Here is a 10,558-nt window from a genome sequence, read left to right as displayed (position 1 = left end):
TGGGGATCTTCATTTTTCTCATAGGAGGACAACATTCTCTTCTCCCCTGTCATGTGGTTTGTGCACCCGGTATCGATTATCCAACTTGAACCACCGGATGCATAAACCTGCAAAACAACTTTAGGCCTTATTCTTAGGTACCCAAACAGTCTTGGGTCCTTTGACGTTAGAAACAAGCACATTGGGTACCCAAACACAAGTCTTTGAACTCTTGTGTTTGCCCCCAACATATTTGGCAACTACTTTGCCTGATTTGTTAATTAAAACATATGAAGCATCAAAAGTCTTAAATGAAATGTTATGCTCATTTGATGGAGTTGGAGTTTTCTTTTTAGGCATTTTAACATGAGTGGAATGCCAAGAGCTAGAAGCCTCATTTTTATACATAAATGCATGATGAGAAACAATGTGAGGTTTTCTAGCATGAATTCTCCTAATTTTATGTTCGGGATAGTTTGCAGGATATAAAATGTAACCCTCACTATCCTGAACCATGGGAGCCTTGCCTTTAACAAAATTAGACAATCTTTTAGGGGCATTAAGTTTGACATTAGATTGGTTCCCATGTTGGAACCCAATGTCATCCTTAATGCCAGGGCGTCTCCCATTATAAAGCATGCTACGAGCAAATTTAAAATTTTCATTTTCAAGCTCATGCTCGATAATTTTAGCATTTAATGTAGCTATGTGTTTATTTTGTTTCTTAATCATGGTAAGGTGATCATCAATAGCTTCTATATTAACATCTCTACATCTAGTACAAATAGTAACATGATCAACAGTAGATGTAGATGGTTTGCATGCATTCAATTCCTTAGTCTTAGCATTTAATTTGATATTTTCATCTCTATGACAAGAAATAGAATCATTGCAAACATTCAATTCTTTAGCCTTAGAAATTAAACTAGCATTTTCAGTTCTAAGACTAGAGATTGAATCATGACAAATGCTAAGCTCCTTAGTTAAGTTTTCACATTTTTCTACTTCCTGAGCATAAGAATTTTTTAGTTTAACAAATTTTTTTGTTTTCTTTAATGAGGAAGTCCTATTGGCTTTCCAAGAGTTCATCCTTCTCATTAATGGCTTCTATTAATTCATTTATTTTTTCTTTTGGTCCATGCTAAGGTTGGCAAAGAGAGACATTAAATTATCTTCATCATTGTTAGAGCTACCCTTATCACTAGATGTTGTATATTTGGGGGTTGCTCTAGAATGTACCTTCTTCTTCTTGCCATCCTTAGCCATTAGACACTTGTGGCCGACGTTGGGAAAGAGGAGGCCCTTGTTGACGGCGATGTTAGCGGCGTCCTCGTCGGAGGAGGAGTCGGTAGAGCTCTCGTCGGAGTTCCATTCTTGGCATATGTGGGCATCGCCGCCCTTCTTATAGTATCTCTTCTTCTTCCCCTTCTTGCCTTTGTCCCTGACACTTTCACTTGAAATTGGACATTTAGCAATAAAGTGACCGGACTTACCACACCGGTAGCACACCTTCTTGGAGCAGGACTTATACTCTTTCCCCCTCCTTTGCTTGAGGATTTGGCGGAAGCTCTTGATGATGAGGGCCATTTCCTCGTTGTCGAGCTTGGAGGCGTCGATTGGAAGCCTACTTGATGTAGACTCCTTCTTCTCTTCTTTTGTTGCCTTGAATGCAATGGGTTGCACCCTGGGTGTGGAGGTGGCGCCTTGCTCCAAGTTGACAATGTGTTTGGAGTCTTTGATCATGAGTTTAAAGCTCACAAACTTGCCAATAACTTCCTCGGGAGACATCTGTTTATATCTTGGATCTCCACGAATTAGTTGCACTTGAGTGGAATTACAAAAAACAAGATATCTAAGAATAACCTTGACCATTTCATGGTCATCCCACTTGGTGCTCCCGAGGTTGTGCACTTGGTTCACCATTGTCTTTAGCCGGTTGTACATTGCTTGCGGCTCTTCTCCTTTGTTGAGGACGAATCGACCAAGCTCGCCCTTGATCGTTTTCCGCTTGGTGATCTTGGTCACCTCGTCCCCTTCGTGCGTGGTTTTGAGGACGTCCCAAATTTCTTTGGCGTTCTTCAACCCTTGCACCTTGTTATACTCCTCTCGACATAAGAAGGCAAGGAGTATAGTCGTGGCTTGGGAGTTGAAGTGCCTAATTTGGGTGACCTCATTCGAGTCATAGTCTTTGTCCCCCACCTTAGGTACCTGCGCTCCATACTCAACAATATCGCAAATACTTGTGTGGAGTGAGGTTAGATGGTGCCTCATTTTATCACTCCACATACAATACTCTTCACCATCAAAATATGGTGGTTTGCCTAAGGGAACGGAAAGTAATGAAGCGCGCTTTGAAATACGGGGATAGCGTAGGGGCATCTTACTATACTTCTTGCGCTCATGGCGCTTAGAAGTAGTCGATGACTCGAAGCCGGAGGTGGAGGGTGACGAAGAGTCGGTCTCGTAGTAGACCACTTTCTTCATCTTCTTCTTCTTGTCACTTCTCCGATGGGACTTGATGGAGGAAGAGGATTCCTCCTTGTGTTTGTTGCCAAACTCCGTTGAGAGGGTCCTTCCCGAGCTTACGGCCTTGTCGCCGGTCATGACCTCCCTCTTGGCGTGATCTCCAGACATCACTTCAAGTTGTTTAAACTCTTAATGAACCACTGGTTCTGATACCAACTGAAAGTCGCCTAGAGGGGGGTGAATAGGCGAAACCTGAAATTTATAACTTTAAACACACACTACAAGCCAGGGTTAGCGTTAAAATTAAATTCAAGTCCAAAAGAGAGAGAAAAACAAATCAACCAAGAATCAAGCAAGTGGACACGATGATTTATTTTACCGAGGTTCGGTTCCAAAGAACCTAGTCCCCGTTAAGGAGGTCAAAAAGACCGGGTCTATTTCAACCCTTTCCCTCTCTCAAACGGTCATTTAGACCGAGTGAGCCTTCTTTCTTAATCTCACGGGTCACTAAGACCTCGCAAGGACCCTCACACACTTGGTGTCTCTTGCTTCGCTTACAAAGCACTTGAGAATAAGAATGGGAAAAGAAAAAGACCAAACCAAGCGACAAGAGCAATAAAAGAACACAAGAGATCCTCTCACAAATCCTAAAGCACTAGAGTTAATTCGGGGACTTTGAGTGGATCGATCGCTTTGATTGTGTCTTGAAGTGGAGTCTTTTGCTTTTGTATTGAATGCAATGTTTAGAATGCTTGGCTTGGTATGAATGAGGTGGTTGGGGGTATTTATAGCCCCCAACCACTTCCATAGCCGTTGGGAAGGCTGCTGGCGATGGGCGCATCGGACAGTCCGGTGTACCATCGGACAGGTACTATTCCTTGTCCGGTGCCCCACCATGTTACCCAACCGTTAGGGTTCTGAGCAGTTGACCATTGGAGCTGGCTGTTGTTTTGCTGCACCGGACAGTCCGGTGCCCCTCTGACTTCGCTGCTCTGACTTCTGCGCGACACTGTTTATCCCTGTAGCACTTTGCAGAGTCGACCGTTGGCGTAGGGAACCATTGCTCCGCTGGCGCACCCCAAATTCCCGAGAGTGGCTGGTTGAGGATTGTACGGTCCTGGTGCACCGAACACTGTCCGGTAGCACACTGGACACTCCGGTGCGCCAATTCTCAGCACACACAAGTCCTTTTGCTCCAATAAAATTGTGTCTCTAACTTGATTTCTTTCTTGGTTTGTGTTGAACCTTATGCACCTATAATACATGAATTCTAGACAAACTAGTTAGTCCACATGTTTGTGTTGGTTGTCAACCACCAAAATTAATTATAGGAAAAGGTTAACCCTATTTCCCTGTCACCTCTGCATTAATTGCGAACGAGACATATACCTGCTCGCCCTAGTGGCAGGAGGTGCATCCACGGTACATATGCCGCACATTAACTTGCACGGTACCGAGGCAAGACCTTTGACACCCTGTGCCGCTTGGGCTGCTATCATTACGACTCCTACTGTTGCTCACGCACTACCGAGGCGAAGGGAAATAGGCGGAGAAGACAGGACGCCGCCGCCTGAGCACCCCTACATGCGGTAGCGCATCAGTCTACGCCGCAACCTACACCTGCGCCCTGCACCGATTAGACGGGGCAAGGGCGCGGCAAGCCAGGAGATCTACACGAAAAACAAGAGAAGATATATGTCTGCCAATGACATTACTTATTCCTTATAGTATGTTTTTATTACTATGTTCCGGGCCCACTTGTCGGGCTTGACTTCCTTGTATGTGCCCCTTGAACTATAAAAGGGAGGACATGCAACGTTACCAAAAACGGATGCACACAGACTGACTGAGACTCCCTCGGAGACCCTCGGACACACAAAGACTCTCATATAATACAACTCACGGTGAATGTAGGCTATTACGCTCCAGCGGTCCGAACCACTCTAACCCTTGTGTTCTTGAGTTCATTTAACTAATCAAGCAAATCCCTAGGCGCATCCTCATCTTAGGATCAGGGCGGGTGCACTCCACCACCCAGTTGGAGTTTTCTCTCCGATAGATGGCATGCAGTCGTATGTTGCGAGGCAGGCCAGTTGCGAACGTCGCACGTCGCTGCGCGTCCAGGCTGAGACTGTTTGCATGGGTTCCCGCGGTCGCTCCCCCTCCCCTCCTGTAGGGGCAACAGGCAGCCCCCTACGGTCACATTGGCCGCCCCTGCGAGGCTCCCCAGCCGGCAGAAGTGAGCAGGACTCCGCACATTGAGCGTCAGCTGCTGCATCCCCTTGTCTCGAGTTGCGTGCTGGCTAGTATTTAATAGTTGAAGAAAAAATGGTAATAGATGATGAATAGAGTTGGATAATGATATTTTATGGTTGTAATGGGTTATAGGGGGAGAATTTAGAGGGAACCACTGTGGGAGATGAAAAAATAGGGGATGAAATGTTGATGATATGACACAAAAAGTGATACCGCTGCGGATAGCTTGAGGCAAGCAAAATCCAAGAACCTTTTATATATGTTTTTATTATATGTCTTGTTTACTATAATTAACTAGCAAACCAATTTCATATTTGTATTCTTGTCAATTTTACAAACAAAACTATACCACTCTTGCAATATTTTTTTAAATCATTATTATTTTTATTTCAAATGTACTTGGTGAACAAAAAAACTCGTCCCAACATGCATACAAAACAATGGTTACACTTAAGGATACTGAGCCTGCATGCCATCTCCAGCTAGACCTAAGTCTGAGAGGAGAACAAATCACACACCCATACTAAACGGATCTCATTAAATATTTAGACATCAATCAAATAGCGTAAAACCATAGTCAAGAGATGAATATACAAAATTAGCGCGGAGAGGAGTAGGATACAAATTTGTGCCGGCCTCTTTTGGATTGAAGTATAAATTCCTGAATCCTGGGTTTTCCCTGTGATTTTGAACTAATTCCTGTATAATTTTCTATAGCATTTCTGTGAAATTTCTCCATTCCAAAAGAGCCCTAGATGTTGTAAAGAATCTACCACTTGGTCAACTGCAATTAACGCCAATGCATCTAGCACGGCAGTGTGGCAGCAGCAAAACATATAAACCGTTTTTTTTAAACGCAAGCGGTGGTTCCCATTCGGCCCTCCCCGGTAAACCAACAAATTCCACCGTAACCAACAAATTCCGCCCTAGATCTCACTCTCTGCTACAGTTGACCCTGGATATCCGCGATCCAAATTCCAAGATGCAGATGCAGCAGAACGAAATTCAGCATTTCTATGTCCACGGTTCAAGGTCTTCACTCTTCAGTTACTTCACGATTTTTGCAAGCTCGTTCCAGTTGAAGCCGATGCTATGGACACGACGGTTTTTATGTGTGACGAAGCCGGGGGGCTCGGATTTGTTCCTGAGTCGTCCTTACTGACCGTCGCTACCGAACCATTTTTGCCGTCAGAAGGAGGCGGCGGCGTCGATTTGCCGTCGACACTCCGGGCGACGAAGCGGCCTGGCGAGTGCTTTGCTGAAACACCTGAAAGAACCGAATCACAACGCCATCTTTGAACGGACAATAACAGCTAGCTAAAGCACACCGTGCATGCCTGAAACAAAGAACTGTTCACGTAATCAAATTTGCTCCACTCGGTAAGAAAATTTAGCAAAGAGGAACCGATGCAACTCACCTACAGGCGCGGTGCTCGCCCGGCGCCGCCGGAACCGCTCCAGCACGCCGCGCAGCGCCACATCGAGGGCGTCCTCCATGCCGTCGCCGAGCCCGTCGGACGATGACGCGTACACCAGCCGCGGGATCATCTCCACCACGCGCTCCCGCATCCGCCGCACCCGCCGCTCGCTGAGCCCCTCCAGAACGTCCCGCACGCTCACGTTGCCCACGCGCAGCGCCTGCCGGTCGATGAACACCGACCACTCCCCCTCCTCGCCGCGCGGCCCCGGGGGCAGGTACCACCGGTACTGGTCGTACGCGGTCCGCCGCCAGAACAGCACCGGCACGGCGCCGGCCACCATGCAGTCGAACAGCGAGCGCCGCGTGAAGCTGTCCCCGCGCGGCTGCAGGCAGAAGCTCGAGTCCAGGAACAGCTCCAGCACCGCCGCGCCGTTGTCGGTGCACCGCGTGCCGCGGCAGTCCACGGAGCGGCAGTGCTCGCTCCCAGCGTCCTCGCACTCCTCCAGCAGCACCTCCCTGAAGTCGTCCCGGAACCCGGAGCGCGGCGCACCGGCGAATCCGAAGAGCTTGCTGCGCTTGAGGGAGAGCACGTGCCGCTGCCACGCGCGCACGTCGGCGGCGGTGCGGGGGTGGAAGCCGGTCGGGTACGGGACGCCGACTTCCATGGGGTCCAGCCGGTCGGCCTCGATGCCGAGGCGGGTCACGTTGGCTATCCCCGGCAGGACAACGAAGTTGGTGCCCCACCCGTCGTCGCCGTACCGGCGGAAGTCCCACGTGATGCGCCCCAGCGTGATGAAGTGGTCCCAGCCGCCGGACCTCTGGAAGGACGTCTGGTTCTTGAGCCACCGGAGCAGCCTCAAGCCTGCCCTGTCGCGGTCGGCAGCGGTAGAGTTGTCCCCCCACAGGTGGCTGCCAACGTCGAGGCCGACGTAGAACGGGACGTAGAACGCGGTGGCCAGCGACGAGTCGGTGGTGCGGCACCGGTGGGAGAGGAGGCGGCGGTGGATGATGACCTCGAGCTGGAACTGGTCGGTGTTGTACCAGCTGGGCAACGACACGTTCCGTGTGACGTTGAAGAAGACGGGCAGCGTGGCGGCCGCCTCGCCGAAGCCGCCGTTGGTTAGGTACGGGCAGAACGAGTACCAGGGCCACAGGCTCTCGCAGTCGTCGACGAGGTCGTGGTTCAACTCCGACGGGAGGTCGTAGACGTAGATGAGCCCCTCATCGCACGCTCCGCCGTTGACTGCGCCGTTGGGCCAGGTAGTGTCTCTTTGGCCCGGCACCGGGAGGAAGCGGGAGCTGGGGAGGCCGAGGATGTTCCAGAGGAGCACGAGCTGGAGTACGAGGAAGGCGATGAGCAGCACGGAGCCTCGCAGCAATGCCGACGCTGGGGACGGAGTGGCGGCATTGAGCGGAGATCCCGGCTGCGAGGGGGGTTTGGCCGGAGATGCAGGTGACTCGGGCATGGGGGGCACTCGCGAAAGTCAAGTGCAGAGTGGTGCCGGAAATGGACTGTACAATGCTTTATATGATCGTTATTTAAGCACTTGGGTTCTTTTCTGAGAAAGCAGAAAAATGCAAGGGTGCCATGTGGAGGCTGGATACCTGAGCCTGAGTCTGAGACGCTACCGATGCGCGGCCATGGATCCGAAGCAACGTGTGCTCTGAGTGATGCCCAATGCCCCAATTGGCAATTGCCCATGAGAGAAGAGATCGGAGTCGGAGCATTGCAGGCTTGCAGCAAGCCAGCAAGCAAACGGTTCCAGTTTCCAGCGATGAAAGGAACCGAAGCTGCTGAATCTGAATTGCTGATGACCCATCCATGACCGTGGATAAAATATACTCCGTACTTCTATGAGCAAGGCCGGCAGGAGGTACAATGATTTCGCATTCCGAGCAAATATTACAAACTTTTGCTACTAGTACTGTGCTTGGTTAATCCTATCTCGAAGGATTACAAGCACTTATTACAGTATTACTACCTCGGAGTGGTCACATGATAATATGGTATCTTTTTTATAAAAAAATGTCTACTCAGTGAACACAAAGTTAACATGTCTCTTGTGGTTTGGATTGATAATTAATGATTGTCAATGGATACCACTGTGTAATAGTCAGTGGGCTAATGCAGTTCCGGTATCTGTCGTCCTTATACAGCCACTCTAGCCCTCGTGTCGTCCTCCTCTCGTGCGACATGGGAGGGCCCCCAGCCCTAGCGCCGCACTCTCTCCTCCTCCTCTATTCCCCTTCGCCGTCGCCGGAGGAGACTACTGGAGGTCGGCGCGGACTCCAAGGATGGTGGCGGCGGGGCGTTTCTCCTTTGTGAAAGTCGCCTAGAGGGGGGTGAATAGGGCGAATCTGAAATTTACAAACTTAATCACAACTACAAGCCGTGTTAGCGTTAGAAATATAAAACGAGTCCCAGAGAGGGCGCAAAACAAATCGCAAGCGAATGGGAAGTGTGACACAAGGATTTGTTTTACCGAGGTTCGGTTCTCTCAAACCTACTCCCCGTTGAGGTGGTCACGAAGACCGGGTCTCTTTCAACCCTTTCCCTCTCTCAGACGGTCCCTCGGACCGAGTGAGCTTCTCTTCTCAAATCAATTGGGAACCAAGCTTCCCGCAAGGACCACCACACAATTGGTGTCTCTTGCCTTGTTTACAATTGAGATGATCGCAAGAAAGAATGAGAAAAAGAAGCAATCCAAGCGCAAGAGCTCAAATGAACACAACAAATCTCTCTCACTAATCACTAAAGGTTTGTGTGGAATTGGGAGAGGATTTGATCACTTGGGTGTGTCTAGAATTGAATGCTAGAGTTCTTGTAAGTAGTTGAAGTGGGAAAACTTGGATGACTTGAATGTGGGGTGGTTGGGGTATTTATAGCCCCAACCACCAAACTAGCCGTTTGGTGGAGGCTGCTGTCGCAAGGCGCACCGGACAGTCCGGCGCGCCACCGGACACTGTCCGGTGCACCAGCCACGTCACCAGGCCGTTGGGTTCCGACCGTTGGAGCTCTGACTTGTGGGCCCACCTGGCTGTCCGGTGGCGCACCGGACAAGTCCTGTAGACTGTCCGGTGTGCCACCCGCGTGTGCTCTGTCCTCTGCGCGTGCAGGCGCGCATTTAATGCGTTGCAGTCGACCGTTGCGCGCAAAGTAGCCGTTGCTCCGCTGGCTCACCGGATAGTCCGGTGTGCACCGGACATGTCCGGTGAAATATAGCGGAGCGGATTCCCGAAGCTGGCGAGTTCAGAGTCGCTCTCCCCTGGGGCACCGGACACTGTCCGGTGGGGCACCGGACAGTCCGAAGAATTATAGCGAAGCGCCTCTGAGAATTCCCGAAGGTGAAGAGTTCATCTTGAAGTCTCCTGGTGCACCGGACACTGTCCGGTGGCACACCGGACAGTCCGGTGCGCCAGACTAGGGCACCTTCGGTTATCCCTTGCTCTCTTCGTTTGAACCCATTTCTTGGTCTTTTTATTGGCTAAGTGTGAACCTTTGGCACATGTATAACTTATAGACTAGAGCAAAACTAGTTAGTCCAATTATTTGTGTTGGGCAATTCAACCACCAAAATCAATTAGGAAATAGGTGTAAGCCTAATTCCCTTTCAATCTCCCCCTTTTTGGTGATTGATGCCAACACAAACCAAAGCAAGTATAGAAGTGCATAATTGAACTATTTTGCATAATTGTAAGTGCAAAGGTTACTTGGAATTGAGCCAATATAAATATTTATAAGATATGCATGGATTGTTTCTTTATTTTTAACATTTTGGACCACACTTGCACCACATGTTTTGTTTTTGCAAATTCTTTTGTAAGTCTTTTTCAAAGTTCTTTTGCAAATAGTCAAAGGTAAATGAATAAGATTTTGCGAAGCATTTTCAAGATTTGAAATTTTCTCCCCCTGTTTCAAATGCTTTTCCTTTGACTAAACAAAACTCCCCCTTAATGAAATATCCTCTTAGTGTTCAAGAGGTTTTTAAGGTATCAATTTTGAAAATACTATTTTCTCCCCCTTTTGAACACAGTAGGATACCAAATTTGAAAAACTCTTTTAAAATCATAGTTTTAAAATAAGGGTGGTGGTGCGGTCCTTTTGCTTTGGGCTAATACTTTCTCCCCCTTTGGCATGAATCACCAAAAACAGATATTTGAGTGAGATATAAGCCCTTTCATAACTATTTTCTCCCCTTTGACAAATAAAACATATGAGTGAAGATTATACCAAAGACGGAGAGTTGCTCGGAGCGACGGCGAAGGATGAGTTATGGAGTGGAGTGGAAGCCTTTGTCTTCGCCGAAGACTCCAATTCCCTTTCAATACACCTATGACTTGGTTTGAAATATACTTGAAAACACATTAGTCATAGCATATAAAAGAGACATGATCAAAGGTATACTTATGAGCTATATGTGCAAGACATCAAAAGAA

At 48.6% G+C, this 10,558-nt stretch overlaps 1 protein-coding gene across 1 annotated transcript; it reads right to left on the bottom strand.

Moving 5' to 3' along the window:
* Positions 1-5,225: 5,225 nt before the first annotated feature.
* On the bottom strand, positions 5,226-7,840 carry LOC103641948 (xyloglucan galactosyltransferase XLT2). The gene is made up of 2 exons (XM_008665249.3): positions 6,120-7,840; positions 5,226-5,968 (listed from the first exon to the last, which is right to left on the bottom strand). Exons 1-2 carry the CDS (start codon positions 7,585-7,587, stop codon positions 5,754-5,756), a joined length of 1,683 nt encoding a protein of 560 aa, XP_008663471.1. The 5' UTR covers positions 7,588-7,840; the 3' UTR covers positions 5,226-5,753.
* Between the last annotated feature and the right edge of the window lie 2,718 nt (positions 7,841-10,558).

Source organism: Zea mays, chromosome 10, assembly GCF_902167145.1.
Source record: "Zea mays cultivar B73 chromosome 10, Zm-B73-REFERENCE-NAM-5.0, whole genome shotgun sequence".
Lineage (NCBI taxonomy): Eukaryota > Viridiplantae > Streptophyta > Magnoliopsida > Poales > Poaceae > Zea > Zea mays.
Note: the sequence above shows the minus strand (reverse complement) of the source record. Positions and strands in the feature narration are given on the sequence as shown.

Coding starts and splice junctions, on each gene's coding strand:
- LOC103641948 (XM_008665249.3), bottom strand. CDS start 7,587: ATGCCCGAGTCACCTGCATCTCCGGCCAAACCCCCCTCGCAGCCGGGA. Junction 5,969..6,119: donor GGCGAGCACCGCGCCTGTAG/GTGAGTTGCATC, acceptor CGGTTCTTTCAG/GTGTTTCAGCAAAGCACTCG.